The sequence below is a fragment of the Bos indicus genome, chromosome 5 (assembly GCF_029378745.1).
Source record: "Bos indicus isolate NIAB-ARS_2022 breed Sahiwal x Tharparkar chromosome 5, NIAB-ARS_B.indTharparkar_mat_pri_1.0, whole genome shotgun sequence".
Lineage (NCBI taxonomy): Eukaryota > Metazoa > Chordata > Mammalia > Artiodactyla > Bovidae > Bos > Bos indicus.
This window is the reverse complement of record NC_091764.1, coordinates 101,912,269-101,929,428: the sequence shown is the minus strand read 5'-3', so window position 1 is coordinate 101,929,428 and position 17,160 is coordinate 101,912,269. Positions and strand designations below refer to the sequence as shown.

Below are 17,160 nucleotides of genomic sequence, written 5' to 3'. Positions count from 1 at the left end.
GATAACAGGTTACAAACAGGTGATGTGACGTCTCAGGGAGAGCACCCAGGAAAGTTCAGGATTGGGTTTTTTCCCATGAGTTCATCTTGTTAGGAAGGAGTGTGTGAATGTGGACCAAGTTTACATCCTTTTCTAAATAAGAGTGACCTGGAGCATTTGTGATCCAGGGTAAAATCATGCTCTCATTAGCCTCTAAGACAGGTGAGAGAGCAGGTCAGCTCATTCATCTTGTATTTCCTGTAAGGAAAATGGTGTTTGAGGACCAATCCTCTAAAAGCATTTGACATGGAACTTGCCAAATTACCAACACAGCAAAAAGTTACTTTATTCAGAATATTTCATTTTGGACAATTTCCATATAAAACAGTTACAGGTCAGCACTACTCTACTGAAATACAGGCAATTAGAATATCTGAGGCTTCATCTCATATTTAATACAAGATCATGGGAAAGCTACTGGGGGTGTTCCCAGGGTGCTTAGTTCAACGTCATCATACTCAGGGTCCCCATCCTTCCCCTGGAGCAGCCAGGGGCTCTCTTCTCCTTCCCCAGGATCAGCCACCTCTCTGGAGAAGTTCAGAGAAGAGCCTAAAATAGTAAAGAGAAGTTTGATTAGAACTGAGACATGGGGACAGGACAGAGCCCTACAGTGGAAGGGAGTCAAGCAAGTGGTTATGACAAAGCATCCCTGGGACCCAGGTGTGGGCAGGGAGGCTCAGGCTATTTCACATCAGTTACAGTGAGGATGGATCCCAGCTGGCCTCTCAGATCCAGTTCATGTGGTTTCTGGGGCCTCAGCTCATGTGGAAATCCTACATCACAGGAAATCTGTGCTCACACAGGAGCCCTGGGAAGACCTGTTTCCAGGCTACACAGTACCAAGGAGATGCCCAACAATAGTAAGAATCATAAAAAGGAATTTAAATCTTCTCCTTTCACAGGTCATAGGTGCAAATTCACAATAAGAGGGAGACTGGAGACAGGAAAAATCTGAATTCCTCACTCACAACCCAAGTCTGCTCTTAGTTGACAATGTTCACAAATAGTATCACAGGTGCAGCCACAGATGGCCCCTCCCCAGAGACTACACAGGCCCTCAAATGGAGAAATATTCTTTTCTAGTGAATGAGTGTCTTCTCCTGGCTACTGAAATAACTGGAGCAAATTAGACCTTCAGTTCAGTTCAGTCGCTCAGTCGTGTCCGACTCTTTGCGACCCCATGAATCGCAGCATGCCAGGCCTCCCTGTCCATCACCAGCTCCTGGAGTTCACTCAAACTCATGTGCTTCAAGTCTGTGATGTCATCCAGCCATCTCATCCTCTGTCGTCCCCTTCTCCTCCTGCCCCCAATCCTTCCCAGCATCAGGGTCTTTTCCAATGAGTCAACTCTTCGCATGAGGTGGCCAAAGTATTGGAGTTTCAGCCTCAGCATCAGTCCTTCCAATGAACACACAGGACTGGTTTCCTTTAGGATGGACTGGTTGGATCTCCTTGCAGTCCAAGGGACTCTCAAGAGTCTTCTCCAACACCACAGTTCAAAAGCATCAATTCTTCGGCTCTTAGCTTTCTTCACAGTCCAACTCTCACATCCATACATGACTACTGGAAAAACCATAGCCTTGACTAGATGGACCTTTGTTGGCAAAGTAATATCTCTGCTTTTTAATGTGCTATCTAGGTCAATCATAACTTTCCTTCCAAGGAGTAAGGGTCTTTTAATTTCATGGCTGCAATCACCATCTGCAGTGATTTTTGGAGCCCCCCAAAACAAAGTCTGACACTGTTGCCATTGTTTCCCCGTCTATTTCCCATGAAGTGATGGGACCAGATGTCATAATCTTAGTTTTCTGAATGTTGAGCTTTAAGCTAACTTTTTCACTCTCCTGTTCACTTTCATCAAGAGGCTCTTTAGTTCCTCTTCACTTTCTGCCATAAGGGTGATGTCATCTGCATATCTGAGGTTACTGATATTTCTCCCAGCAGTCTTGATTCCAGCTTGTGCTTCTTCCAGCCCAGCGAACTGATCACAAATGCTGAGTCTATGATCCACCACCATGGCTTAATATTAAGGTCACCATGTATCATAGACTTTGTACTTGTTAATGTTAACATATAAACAGAGCTCATCTTAGATTATAAAAATGTTTCACCAAATTCAATACTGCAATATATATTTTTAAATCTCTACCTTTCATGTATCAGTTCAGTTCAGCCACTCAGTTGTGGCTGACTTTTTGCCACTGAATGGACCGCAGCACTCCAGGTTTCCCTGTCCATCACCAACTCCCGGAGCTTACTCAAACTCAGCTCCATCGAGTCGGTGATGTCATCCAACCATCTCATCCTCTGTCGTCCCCTTCTCCTCCTGCCTTCAATCTTTTCCAGCATCAGGTTCTTTTTCAATGAGTTAGTTCTTCACATCAGATGGCCAAAGTATTGAAGCTTCAGCTTCAACATCAGTCCTTCCAATGAATATTCAGAACCGATTTCCATTAGGATTTACTGGTTTGATATCCTTGCAGTCCAAGGGACTCTCAAGAGTGTTCTCCAACACCACAGTTCCAAAGCATCAATTCTTTGGCACTTAGCTTTCCATATAAATATGCTCAATTAATCAATAAATTTCTCTTTTGGCCATGACACAATGCTTGTGGGATCTTAGTTCCTTGACCAGGATTGGACCTGGGCCCTAGCAGTAAAAGCACAGACTCCTAACCACTGGACCACCAGGAAATTCTGTAACCTATAAATCTTAATGCAAGTATATCACATATAAAATGATAAGTTTATGTCACATTAGGGAGACATAAATGCCAAAAGTAGAGTGATTCCTCACTCCTTGCAAGGAATCTAACAGCATTAAAGATGGCATATGGTCAAGATGATGCTATCAAATGTATGAGATTACCTATATTTTGAATCTCTAGGGAGGCCGGGAATTGAGGAGCACAAATTCACCCTTTCCACATAGAAAAATAGTAAATCAGCTGACCCCACTCACCTTTCTGGGAGGACCTCACCCCATCCTCCTTCTCTGGGGGTACTTTCTCCTCACTCCCCTGAGAGGCAGGAAGAGTCCCAGGCACTGATACCTCTTCAGCATCATCATAATTTTCAGCAGGGACATCAGTCCTCTGATCTGGGGGTTCCAAGAGAGACAAGGGGATTTGATGAAACCACAGTAAGTGGGTTGGTCTGGGAAATATCTAAGATCCCCTATGATCAAGAGTTTCTGAATTGCTAAATAGAGGCACCAGTCACTTCTTGATTTAAAAGACTTTTTCTCTAAGACCATGTTTCATTTTGATGTACCCATAAACCAAAACATGATTTTATATATCTTAACATTTCCTGAAGGAAGCTACATATCTCAAAGCTACTCTTATGCCACTGAACACTACTAAAGTACTTCAACAAATTGTGCTTTACAGATGTTATTTTTTAAAACATTGTGTGCCTGTTGTGATTCTGGACACAGAGAGCCTGGCCCCAATGTGAGACATCACAAAACAGCCAGAGAAGGAGAAGGATGGACCCCATCTGGACACAGGGTTGCCTCTGGTCCATCAAAGGAAGACTGTTCCCCTTGCATCTCGTCACTATGAGGAGGGAAACTCTCCTCCCCAAAGCCCAGCCGAGGTGGGTTCACCTCTATTACCTGGTTCAGATCTGTAGTCACTGTACTCCTCACCGTCCCTGGTGTAATATGGCAGTTTAATCACTGAGTCATCTGACAGGAAGCCTAACGTGGAGATAAATATCACACAACACACAGAATGACCCTCCCCACACCCACGGGACCTATGTTAAGGTTGGGAAGGGACAGGCCTAGCTCCTGCCATGTAGACAGAGGCTGGGGGCTCATGGGGCTCGAGAGGCCACCCTGCCACTTTGGAGAGCCACCTCTGTGAGCCTGGGGCACATGTGGGGTCTGTGGATGCTGAGAAGACCCACACTCCCATTAAGTGGTGACAACCAGAGGTCCCAGGAATGCAGACAGAGACACCCACCTGGGCTACCAAGAAGACTCTCCTTCCGAGTCACAAAGTCATCAAGCTCCTCATACACGGCTTCAGCAAGAGATTCTTCATAGCTGGATAAAGCTGAGAGATCCCCCAGCAGGTCAGAGATGCTGCCCCAGACACCCTAATCCAGCCACCCACCTTCACCTCCCCAGTGCTCACATGGGGGCTGCCAGGACCTTGGCTTAACCTCCCACCCTGTTCACCGTGTCAGCACCTTCTCCCTTCATCTGATCTGAATCCACAGCTCAGCCCCAACTTGTCTGGTCTCAAAGGAGAGGACATGACTTATGAGAGTTCACACCCCAGTCCTAAGAACTTCTGTCTATTCAGCCCTTAGAGCTCAGCATGGAACACGTGGAGCTCTACAGACTCAGAACAGAGACCTGGCCCAGGTTCCCCTCCTCACACCTGCCCCATCTCCTGCCTCCACACACTCTCCCTGGTCCCCAGTTCCCCCTGCAGTCCACCTCTGCGCTCTGCTCTCCATCTGAGCAGCTGAGTCACCAGGATGACGAGGACCAGGAAGAGAAGGGCCCCCAGGAAGAGGCAGAGGACCCCAGGCAGGGAGAAGATGCCAGGGAGAGGATTTGAGGTTGTTTTTGTCCCTAAGGAGAACAAGGGAAGAGAGTTGGAGAAGGTCACACAGAGAAACCCCTGCCAGCATTTCCAGGGAGCTCTGGATGATGGCATCCCAGCCTCAGACACAAGTACACTAACAGACTGGGCTCCTCTGGGTCTCGTCCTGAGACAAGTCAACTCCACTCTGGCCAGTGTGGCCCCAAGGCAGAGATGGGGATTGTCAGGGAGCTGCCCTGCTGAGACAGCCTCTGAGGACCCAGCTCATGCCTTCTCCTTGGGCTTCAGGAGACAGAACATCAAACAGTCCTGGGACCCGCACCTCACTGATGAAGAGCAACACACAGGGGCAGGTGGGAGATACTTCGATTCTGCAACATGGAAACCAGACTCACTTGGACCCCCAGGCATGAGAACATTTGACCCTGGGAACCAAGGCAGGGGATTTCCCCAAAGTAATGCCCTGGCTCCTCCCCAACAGCCACGAGCTCCTCAGGCTCTTTCTTCTCCTGAGTTGTCAGACAGCCCACAGAACAGGTCCTCAGAATCTGAGTATTCTCCCCTGTCCGTGGATGGACCACAGTACCTGCTGTAGTCAGGGGCAATGTTGTCCTTGCACCTAAAGAGAAAAACAGCAGTTTGGAGCACGGTGATTGGCCAGAATGCAGGGCAGCCCATTTTTCCCTTCTGAGCCTGAAATCACCCCTCAGTCTCCACAACATCAGTGTCCAGTCCTCCAAGCTCCCCTGTCCTAGATCAGAGCCCCAGCACCAAGATGCTGTCTGGATACAAACTCCCAACCACACCCGGCTCAGCCTGTTACCCCGTGCTGCCCCAGCTCACCCAGGGTGGACCCCGAGCCCCTCACTCACCAGAGCACCTCACACCAGCATCCTGCTCGTGCTTGCAGTCGCTCTGCCCCCAGGGCTCTGCAGCACAGTCCCACAGGGAGGACTCCCGGCCCCAACACCGCACCTCGTCCAGCCAGATGCTCCCATTTCCAGGGCCAAATGCCGCGGCCCGCAGGGCTTCCAGGGCCCTGCCACAGCCCAGCTGCTGACACACCACTTCAGCCTCTGCCAGGCTCCAGGAGTCATCGCACACGGTGCCCCAGGAGCCGCTGTGCCAGACCTCTACCCGCCCTGAGCACTCGCTGTCTCCTCCCCTCAGCCGGAGCTTCTCTCTGTCTGAAAAGGCAGCAGCCCCTCCTGTGACTGCCCTGGTCTGAGGAAGGAGCCCCTGGGAGCCATGGGGAGGGGGCAAGGCCGACATACCTGTGCAGGGGGCAGCAGTTGGACAGCTCTTGGGTCTTCTTCCTGCAAACAATGAACAAAAGACTGAAAATACATATACATAAGAATTGAAGCTGATAGAAATAAATACAAATTCAAAACAACACACACACACACACAATGAGGGTAAATAGAACCTGTCATAAAATATCAAAACTTGTATATTCTTTCCAGATCATCCTATCAAACCTCCTACCCACTCTATGCAGAGAACCTCTGAGAAAATGATGGCAGGACCTCTGTGAGGGGGTTGCTCATTTTCATGGTCAAAGACTTTACCACCTCCCAGTTTATGGGGTTTAATTGTAGGGAAAACATCATCAATAAAAGGTCTAACAGTTTAATGCCTCTTTGGCCTCAAATGGAAAAGACAAAGAGATGAAAAAAGAGAGGCAAGGAAGGGAATGAGCCTCTGCTTTTGAAGTATCTCTCGCCACATTCTTAGCTGTGGGTTTGTGTATGTGGAGGGGGAGGGAAGGAGAGAAACAGAGAGAGAAATGTAGAAGGAATAAAGTGCTTTGGTTTGACTATTTGTCGCCCTCCCCAACATTTATTTATTTCATTCAACATTTACTATCAAAATCTCAATTCCCAATATAACAGTATTTAGTGGTAGAGCCTTCTCAAACTCTTCCAAAAACAAAAGAAAGGAACACCTCCAAACTCACTTTATGAGGCCAACATTATTCTGATACCAAAGCCAGATAAGGACACCATGAGAAAAGGAAATTATGGGCTAATACTCTGATAAATATAAGTGCAAAAATCCTCAACAAAATATTAGAAAACTGAATTAATTTGACAATGTGTTAAAAGAATCATACACCATGATCTAGTGATATTTGTTCCAAGGATGCAAGGATAGTTCAACATTCACAAATTAATCAATGCGATACACCAAATAAACAAAATGAAGATAAAAATCGTATCCTTAAAGGATGAAGAAAAAGTGACAAATTCAACATCCATTTATGGTAAAAATTCTTTTACAAAGTAGGTATAGAAGGATTTCATCTAAGCATAATTAAGGCCATGTGAGAAATTCACAGCTAATATCATACTTGACTGTAAAAAAACAAAAGCTTTTCCTCTGAAATCAGACACAAGACAAAAATGTCTATTTTCACCACTTTTATTCAACTTAGTTTTGGTAGTCCTATCCAGATCCATCAGGCAATAAAAAGAAAATCAAGATATCCAAATCTGAAAGGAAGAGGCAAAATTGACACTATTTCCAGATTGAAAAATGAAAGTGTTAGTCACTCAGTCATGTCTTATCTCTTTGTGACCCCAAGGACTATAGCCCACCAGGCTCCTCTGTCCATGGGTTTCTCCAGGCAAGAATACTGGAGTGGGTTGCCATTTCCTCCTCCAGGGGATCTTCCCAACCCAGGAATTGAACCCAGGTCTCTTGCATTGCAGACAGATTCTTTACCATCCAAGTCATGAGGAAAGAAACTCCCAAACACTAAAGACTTCACCAAAAATATGAGAACTAATACAATCAGTAAAGTTGTAGAATGAAAAATCTATATACAAAAATCAGTTGCATTTCTACACACTAACAACAAACTGCCATAAGGAGAAAACAATTCTATTTACATTTGCATCAAAAATGGATAAAAAAATCTAGTAATAAATTTAACCAAGATTGTGAAAGACCTGTACACTGAAAACTATAAGACGTTGATGAAAGATACTGAAGATGACTCAAATAAATGGAAAGATATTCTGTGCTCGTGGATTGGAAGATCTAATATTATTAACATGCCCATACTACCCAAAGCAATCTACAGATTCACTGCAATCCATTTCAAAATTCCAATGGAAATTTTCACAGATACAGAACAAACAATCCTAAAATTTGCATGGAATCACAAAAGATGCAGAATACCAAAGCAATCTTGAGAACGAATAACAAAGCTAGAGGGGTCATGCTTCCTGATTTCACACTACATTACAAAGCTATATTAATCAAAACAGTATGTTGTTGGTATAAAAATGGACACAGAGATCAGTGGAACAGAATAGAGAGCCCAGAAATAAACCCACATTTCTATGGTCAATTAACTTTTGACATGGAAGCCAAGAATATACAGTGGGGAAAGGACAGTGTTTTCAGTAAATGGCATTGGGAATACTGGACAGTCACATGCAAAAGAATGAAACTGGACCACTATCTTATACCATTCACAAAAATTAACTCAAAATAGATTAAAGACTTGATCACAAGTCCTGAAGCCATAAAATTTCTACAGAAAAAAAAAAAAAAAACAGAAAATAAAGTCCTTGTTGTCATTCTTTGTGATATTTTTTGGATCTGACACCAAAAGCAAAGGGAGCGAGAGTAAAAACAAGCAGTTGTGATGACATAAGGCTAAAAAGCTTCTGCCCAATTGAGGACACCATCAACAAAGTGAAAAAGCAACCTATGGAACTGGAGAAAATATTTGCATATTATATTTCTGTTAAGGATTATTATGCAAAGTACACAAGGAACTCAAACAACTCAGTAGCAAACAAAAATCTGATTTTTAAAAAATGGGCAGAGAACCTGAATAGACATTTTCTTAAAGAATACATACAACTAGCCAATAGGTACATGAAAACGTGCTCAACACTACTAATCATCAGAAGATACAAATCAAAACCACAATGAGATATCACCTCATATTCTCTAGAAAGGCTTTTATCAAAAAGAAGAAATAACAGGAGTTGAGGAGAATGTGAAGAGACAGGAAAGCTTTTGCACAGTTAGAGGGAATGTAAGTTGATGCAGCCCCAATGGAAACAGTATTGAGGGTGCATCAAAAATTAAAAATAGAACTGCCATATGATTTAGGAATTTCACTTTGGGATATTTATCTGAAGAAAACAAAAACACTAACTTGAAAACCCAATGTTCACTGCAGCAACATATGTTCAGTTGCTAGGTTGTGTCTGACTCTTCGCAACCCCATGGACTGCAGCATGCCAGGCTCCTCTGTCCTTCACTAACTCCCAAAGTTTGCTCAAATTCATGTCCACTGAACTGGTGATGCTATCTAACTATCTCATCCTCTGTGGCTCCCTTCTCCTTTTGCCTTCAGTCTTTCCCAGCAGCAGGGTCTTTCCCAATGAGTCAGCTCTTCTCATCAAGTGGCGAAAGTACTGGAGCTTCAGCTTCAGCATCAGTCCTTCCAAAGAATGTTCAGGGTTGATTTTCTTTAGGGTTGATTGGTTTGATCTCCTTGCTGCCCAAAGGACTCTCAATTCAATTGTGGTGTCCAAGCATCACAATTCAAAATCATCAACTCTTTAGAATTCAGCTTCTTTATAATCCAACTCTCACATCCATACATGACTAATGGAAAAACCATAGCTTTGACTATATGGATCTTTGTCAGCAAAGTGATGTCTCTACTTTTTAATATTCTGTCTAGGTTTGTCATAGCTTTCCTTCCAAGGAGCAAGCCTCTTTTAATCTCATGGCTGAAAACAGCATTGGCAGTGATTTTGGAGCCCAAGAAAAGAAAATCTGTCACTGTTTCCACTTTTCCTTGCCATGGGGCCAGATGCCATGATCTTAGTTTTTAGAATGTTGAGCTTTAAGCCAGCTTTTTCACTCTCCTCTTTCACCCTCAACAAGAGGCTCTTCAATTCCTCTTCACTTTCTGCCATTAGAGTGGTATCATCTGCGTATCTGAGGTTGTTGATATTTCTCACAGCAATCTTGATTCCAGTTTGTGATTCTTCCAGCCAGGTATTTCCCATGATGTACTCTGCATATAAGTTAAATAAACAGGGTGACAATATACAGCCTTGACATACTCCTTTCCCAATTTGGAACGAGTTGGTTGTTTCATGTCCAGTTCTAACTGCTGCTTCTTGACCTGCATACAGGTTTCTCAGGAGGCAGGTATGGTGCTATGATATTCTCATCTCTTTAAGAATTTTCCACAGTTCGTTGAGATCCACATGGTCAAAGACTTTAGTGTAGTCAGTGAAGCAGATGTTTTTCTGGAATTCTCTTGCTTACTCTATGATCCAGGAAATGTTGGCAATTTGATATCTGGTTCCTCTGCCTTTTCGAAACCCAGCTTGTACATCTTCGAAGTTCCCGGTTCACTTACTGCTGAAGCCTAGCTTGAAAGACTTTGAGTATAACCTTGCTAGCATGTGAAATGAGCACAATTGTGGGGTAGTTTGAACATACTTTGACATTGCCCTTCTTTGAGATTGGGATGAAAACTGACCTTCTCCAGTCCTGTGGCCACTGCTGAATTTTCCAAATTTGCTGACATATTGGTTGCAGCACTTTAACAACATCATCTTTAGTATTTTATAGCAATATTTACAAGAGCCAAACAATATAAGTCTTCACTGATCGATGAATGAATAAAGAAAATGTAATGCAGATATATATCCACCCATAAAAAAGAAGAAAATCTTGCCAGTTTCAACAACATGAATGGACATTGAGGGCATTATGCTAAGTGAAACAAATCAGAGAAAGAAAACAACATATGATCTCATTTATATGTGTAATCTTAAAGCAAAAAGCAAGTTCATAGATGCTGAGTAGTTCGTGGCTGCCAGAGGTGGAGGATTTGGTGTGGGCAAAGGTAGTCAAAAGGTATAAACGTGAGTTATAAAATTAATAAGTGAAGAGAGCATGGTGACCATAATGAATACCATATTGTCTATTTGAAAGATGGTGAGAAAATACACCTTAAACATTCTTATCATATAGGAAAAATATTTAGCTACATATATGGTGATGGATATAACTAGACTTACTGCAGTGATCATTTATCAATATACAAAAATTCATAACCACTATGTTGCAATGGCAAACAATAGTTATGTCAATTATATCAAAATTTTTTAATAAAGAAAGTTTGAAACATGTGGATCAAATTAGCTCCATCCAAAATTCATTTTATAAACTCAACTTAAACCCATCACTTAGATTTTAAAATATGAAATCTCACTAATAACATCCTACAGGGTTGGGACAGACACAGAAACAGACATAAGTCACCTGCACATGAGATGTAGGCTTCCTCCTTTGGAGAGCATGAACTGTATTTCCAAGGGTCAGAAGGACACTGCCAGAGAGAGGTATCCGTCTTCCGACATTGGATTAGATCTACCCACCGGGGTCTAGAACCTTCCCTGAGACCAACAGAAGAGTTGAGACTTCCACTGTCCCCACAGCCAAGCTGTCTGCAGATGATGGACACGGTGACATCGTCCATGGGGCTGCGGCAGACACTGCCCCAGGTCCCGTTGTAGAAAACTTCCAGCCACCCAGCACACAGCTGGTCCTCGCTCACCATCCTGAGGGCCAGGAACTCTAAGATTGAAAGAGAGGAGACAGACACAGTGAGCACTCCACTCAGTGCTCTGGGTTTTCCTCTCTCCCCCAAATTGTGAACATTTATCTGTGACCCAGCTGAGGAAGCAAATCCATTAGATGACCAGAGTGAAACTTGTCTCTTTTCTATCTGACTTTGTCAATTTGTGTCTGTCTTTCTAAATATTTCTACCACCATGATGTAGTGGATATGAACTGAGAGGAAGACCAACCTGGACACCTGCAGGGAGAGGGAGCTGACTCCTGCTTCCTGACAAAACATCTAAAAGAGTGTATGAAAGGGATGTGATGTGGACAGTGTGGAGGCAGATGGAATAATGGATCTGTGACTGTTTCCTTATCTGGCAAAAGGGACTTTTGATTAAGGTAAGGACCTTGGGATGGTGAGATTAACCTGAAATATGGTGGATTAACCACCTGAGCACAGCCTAATCACATTCTTAGACTCACTGTCCTTTAAAGGAGAATACTTTTCTTCAGTCTGGCTAGAGGGAGATGTGAATATGGATAATGGTTAGAGAGGTGGAGCGTTGGTCGTCTGATGATGAACAGAATGGGGTTATGAGTGAAGGAAGGCAGGCAGTTTCTAGAAGCTTGACAGGAAACAGACTCCCAGAGGCTCAGAAGTGTTGTGGCCCTGCTGATACCTTGATCCCAGTCCAGTGAGATCCCTGCTGGACATCTAAGCTACAGAAGTGTAAGGAAATAAATACGTTGTTTTAAACCATTAACTATGTGGCAATTTGTTACAGAACAAACAAAAATTAGCACCGTGGCTTTAAGACTTCTCTACCATATGTACCAGAAGGGTGAGCCCTGATTTCAAGAAAAACTGTGAGAAAAGGCTCTCACAGAAAAACTGTGAGAAAAGGCTGCCAGGAAACACTATGGAGAAGAAAGGACCAGATTGTCAGCTGCTGCAGGAGGAAATAAAAGCACCTCATCTTCTTGTCTGCTGGAAAGACAGGCTCCATGGAAGGAAGCCTCCTTCTCTGGTCCTTTCAGCATCTCTCCCTTGGGGCTCAGATCCCCGTCCTCCAGGGCGCCATCCCTCCCCCTGCCAGTGGACAGTGTGCAGCGCAGACCTGAGCAGATGACCCCCGCGTCCTCCTTGTGTCTGCAGTCATGCCGCCCCCAGCCCCGGGAAGGGCACCTCCACACATGGGACTCATTTCCTGTGCAGTTCAGGTCGTCCAGCCAGATGGGCCCTGATCCTGCCCCAAAGTGAGCAGACCTCGTGGCATTAAGGGCTTCTCCACAGCCCAGCTGTCTGCACACCACGCGGGCATCGTCCAGGTCCCAGCCGTCATCACAGATGGTGCCCCAGGAGCCCTGGTCAAGGATCTCCACTCTCCCGGCGCAGGGACCGCCCCCGTCCACCAGGCGGAGCTGTCTGCTGTCTGAGGAGAGATAAATAGGACAATGGGGCGTCGACCTGGGGAATGAGAAGGGTCTTCTGTCCTGTGGGACCCTCACCTGAGCAGTTGGGAGCACTCTCCTCTGAGGCTGCAGACCCTGCCGGTTCAGACACGGAGTCGTTGCACTGGGGCAGCACCTGGGTCTGATTTCCTGAAGAAACAGCAATGATTAGACGGTTGCAAGGGTTGAACAACAGGAAACTCAGTTAAACTAAATAATTTTTGGGAGGGGAGGGGAATTTGGGGGAAAATGGATACATGTATATGTATGGCTGAGTCCCTGGCTGTACACCTGAAACTATAGTAACACTGTTAATCGGCTATACCCCAATATAAAGTAAAAAATTTCAAAAAAAAAAAAATAATATTAATAATGACCCAATGATGGAGCTGAGATGAAAGCTGCAACATACCAGTAAAGTTATCATAATTTTAGTACTTCCTTTCTCTATGAAGAGCCCTGATACTGACAAGGCCACAATTCCTGTTTTAAGCCAAGCTTTGCCTTAAGAATGGGTTTAAATAAGTTGGTCTGTCCTTAAATCTATCCCTTAAACAGAAGAAGCAAAACAAGATCCTTTCTGAAGGATTTGTACAATTTCTCATCTACAGTGTTTGTGTTTTTAAAAATATGTATATAAAAGAGATTTCATGGAAAACCAAGAGGAAAAAGAAACATTAGAAAATTTCCCAGGGTATTTGGCTCTTAGAGTTACCTAACAGATAATTTATTTTATTTATTTTTATTAATTTTTATTTGAGTATAATTGCTTTACAATATTGTGGTAGCTTCTGCTGTACAGCAAATTTAGTAAGTTATACATATGGGCTTCCTAGATGACTCAAAGGTAAAGAATCTGCCTGCCAAACAGGAGACTGCGGTTCCACCCCTGGGTTGGGAAGATCCCCTGGAGAAAAAAATGGCAAGCCACTCCAGTGTTCTTGCCTGGGAAGTACTATGGACAAAGGAACATGGCAGGCTGCAGTCCAAGAGGTCACAAAAGAGTTGGACACAACTCAGCAACTAAACAATAGCAACAACATACACACACACACACACACACATATATATATGTATGTATGTATGTATATCCCCTCTTTCTTGGATTTACTTCCTATTTAGGTCACCACAGAACACTGAGTAGCGTTCCCTGTGCTATACAATAGGTTATTATGTGTGTGTGCATGCTAAATCACTTCAATCGTGTCCGACTCTGTGACACTATGGATTGTAGCCCGTCAGGCTCCATGTCTACGAGATTCTCCAGGCGATATCTATTTTATACTTAGTATCAATAGTGTAGGGCTTTTGAGTCTGGTGGCTCATACAGTAAAGAATCCACCTGCAATGCAGGAGACCTGGGTTTGATCCTTGGGTTGGGAAGATCCCCTGGAGAAGGGCATGGCAACCCACTCCACTATTCTATCCTGGAGAATCCCCATGGACAGAGGAGCCTGGAGAGCTACAGTCCACGGAGTCACAAAGAGTTGGACACGACTGAGGGACTAAGCACAAAGCACAGCACACCAATAGTATGTATACGCCAGTCTCAATGTCCCAATTCATCCCACTCTTCATTTTCCTTCTTAGTATCCATATATTTGTTATCTATGTGGTGTTTCTATTTCTGCTTTGCATTAAGTTCATCTCTACCATTTTTCTAGATTCCACATATAAGTGATGTTATACAATATTTGTTTTTCTCTTTCTGATTTACTTCACTCTACATGACAATCTCCAAGTCTATCCATGTCTCTGCAAATGACACAACTTTTTTTCCTTTTTATGGCTGAGTAATATTCCATTTTATATATGTATCACATCTTCTCTATCCATTCCTCTTGTGAGGGACATTTAGGTTGCTTCTGTGTCCTGACTGTTGTAAATAGCACTGCAGTGAACATCAGGATGAATGCATTTTTTTGAATGATGATTTTCTCCAGGTATATGGCCAGGAGTGGGATTGCTGAGTCCTACAATGGTTCTATTTTTAGTTTTTTCAGGAACCCTCCATACTGTTCTCCATAGTAGTTGTGCCAATTTACATACCCATATGTAGGAGGATTCCCTTTTCTGTGCATTCTCTCCAGCATTTATTGTTTGTAGATTTTTTTAATGATAGACATTGTAACTGGTGTGAAGTAATACCTGACTGTAATTTTGACTTGCATCTCTCTAATAATTAGTGATGTTGAACATCTTTTCATGTATTTGTTACCCATCTGTATATCTGGAAAAATGTCTATTTAGGTCTTTTTCCCATTTTTTCATTGGGTTGCTTGGTTTGCTGATATTGAGTTGTTTGTGTATTTTGAAGATTAATCCCTTGTCAGTTGTTTCATTTGCAAATATTTTCTCCCATTCTGAGAGTTGTCTTTTTGTTTTGTTTATGGTTTCCTTTTCTATGCAAAAGCTCTTAAGTTTAATTAGGCCCTACTTGTTTATTTTTGTTTTTATTTTCCTTACTCTAGGAGGTTGGTCAAAAAAGACCTTGTTGCAATTAATGTCAAACAGTGTTCTACCTATGTTTTCCTCTAGGAGTTTTATAGTCTGACAGAGAATTTAAATAGCCATGATTAAAGTTCTCAAAGAATTAACACAATGTGTATCTTGGCAGAGAAATGACAACAAAATCAAATGAAAATTCTACAGCTGTAAAAGTTAATAACTGAATTAAGAACTAGAGAAGGCGTGTATCAGCACATCAGATCAGCATAAAGTAGAAACAGTAAAATGCAAGATCAGAGGATAAATATTCCTCTATTTAGAAATGCTAGTAATATGGTAAGTGCCTGTTTAATAATACTGTATAACAAAATTTCCCCCAAACTTAGCAGTTGAAGGACTTTTTTTTTTTTTTTTTAATTTTGCTCATGATTTCCTGGGTCAGTAATTTGGGAAAGATTCAACTGAACTGTAGTGTTGGAGAAGACTCTTGAGAGTTCCTTGGACTGCAAGGAGATCCACCCAGTCAATCCTAAATGAAATCAGTCCTCAGTATTCATTGGAAGGACTGATAATGAAGCTGAAACTCCCATACTTTGGCCACCTGATGCAAAGAACTGACTTATTGGGAAAGACTCTGATGCTGGGGAAGACTGAAGGCAGGAGGAGAAGGGAACGACAGAGGATGAGGTGGTTGGATGCCATCATCAACTCAATGGACAGGAGTTTAAGTAAACTGCTGGAGTTGGTGACGGACAGGGAGGGCTGGCATGCTGCAGTCCATGGGGTTGCAAAAGGTCAAACATGACTGAGCGGCTGAACTGAACTGAGACTTACTGTGTGTGCTTAGTCACTCAGTCATGTCAAACTCTTTGTGACCAAACAGAGTGTAGCCCACCAGGCTCCTCTGTCCATGAGGGTTCTCCAGGCAAGAATACTGAAGTGGGTTGCCATGCCCTTCTCAAGGGGATCTTCCCAACCCAGGGATCAAATCCAGGTCTTCCACAATGCAGGCAAATTCTTTACCATCTGAGCCACCAGAGAAGGTTCAAGACTTATTGAAGTTACAATAATTGAGAAAATGTGGTACAGGTGCAAGGATAGACAAAGGATACAGTGGAACAGAATAGAGAGTCTAAAAGAAGTGCTCAGACATATGTGCCCTTTCACTTATCACAAAGCTGACACTGCAGTGGGGAATAGTCTTTTCAGAAAAAAGATTCTGAGTCAACTGGATGCCCATATGAAAACACGACACTTGACCCTATCCTACACAGATATAATCCTAGAAGCAGTGTACAATTATATGCAAAAGATAATTACACTTCTGTGAGATATTCTCAGAGAACATTTTTGTGATTTTGGAGTAGACAAAGTTCTTTTCAGAAGGATATAAGGACCTCTGTGGACTGGAACAATGGACTGGTTCAAAACTGAGAAGGAGTACTTCAAGGTTGTATATTGTCACTCTACTTATTTAACTTATATGCAGAGTACATCATGTGAAATGCCAGGCTGGATGAAGCATAACCTGGAGTCAAGATTGCTGACAGAAATATCAGTAATCTCAGATATGCAGATGACACCACCCTTATGGCAGAAAGTGAAGAGGAATTAAAGAGCCTCTTGATGTAAGTGAAAGAGGTGAATGAAAATGTTGGCTTAAAACTCAACATTCAAAAAACAAAGATCATGGCATTTGTTCCCATCCCTTCATGCAAATATATGCAGAAACAGTGGTAACAGTGACAGACTTTCTTTTCCTGGGCTCCAAAATCACTGCAGATGGTGACTGCAGCCATGAAATTAAAAGACGCTTGCTCCTTGTAAGAAAAGCTATGACCAACCTACATAGCATATTAAAAAGTAGAGACATTACTTTGCCAACGAAGGTCCAACAAACCTTTGGTTTTTCCAATAGTCAAGTATGGATGTGAGAGTTGGACCATAAAGAAAGCTGAGTGCTGAAGAATTGATGCTTTTGAACTGTGATGTTGGAGAAGACTCTTGAGAGTCCTCTGGACCGCAAGGAGATCAAACAGTC

The 17,160-nt window shown here is 43.1% G+C and overlaps 1 protein-coding gene across 9 annotated transcripts in view; it reads right to left on the bottom strand.

Annotated features, from left to right (window-relative positions):
- Nucleotides 1–297: 297 nt before the first annotated feature.
- The window catches only part of LOC109559710 (antigen WC1.1-like), a 43,501-nt gene continuing 26,638 nt past the window's right edge, over nucleotides 298–17,160 (bottom strand). For 2 of the 9 annotated variants that reach the window (XM_070788649.1, XM_070788652.1), the window contains 11 exons: nucleotides 12,729–12,821; nucleotides 12,338–12,652; nucleotides 10,917–11,231; nucleotides 5,876–5,917; nucleotides 5,474–5,788; nucleotides 5,188–5,220; nucleotides 4,493–4,630; nucleotides 4,011–4,103; nucleotides 3,659–3,742; nucleotides 3,002–3,139; nucleotides 298–588 (listed from right to left, as the gene is read on the bottom strand). In XM_070788649.1, the coding sequence (XP_070644750.1) occupies nucleotides 443–588; nucleotides 3,002–3,139; nucleotides 3,659–3,742; nucleotides 4,011–4,103; nucleotides 4,493–4,630; nucleotides 5,188–5,220; nucleotides 5,474–5,788; nucleotides 5,876–5,917; nucleotides 10,917–11,231; nucleotides 12,338–12,652; nucleotides 12,729–12,821 (1,712 nt within the window). In that variant the 3' untranslated portion in view covers nucleotides 298–442. Of the gene's footprint in view, nucleotides 589–3,001; nucleotides 3,140–3,658; nucleotides 3,743–4,010; nucleotides 4,104–4,492; nucleotides 4,631–4,996; nucleotides 5,221–5,473; nucleotides 5,789–5,875; nucleotides 5,918–10,916; nucleotides 11,232–12,337; nucleotides 12,653–12,728; nucleotides 12,822–17,160 lie in introns of those variants that run through there. The other 7 variants (XM_070788650.1, XM_070788651.1, XM_070788653.1 and 4 more) reach the window with 7 other exon arrangements.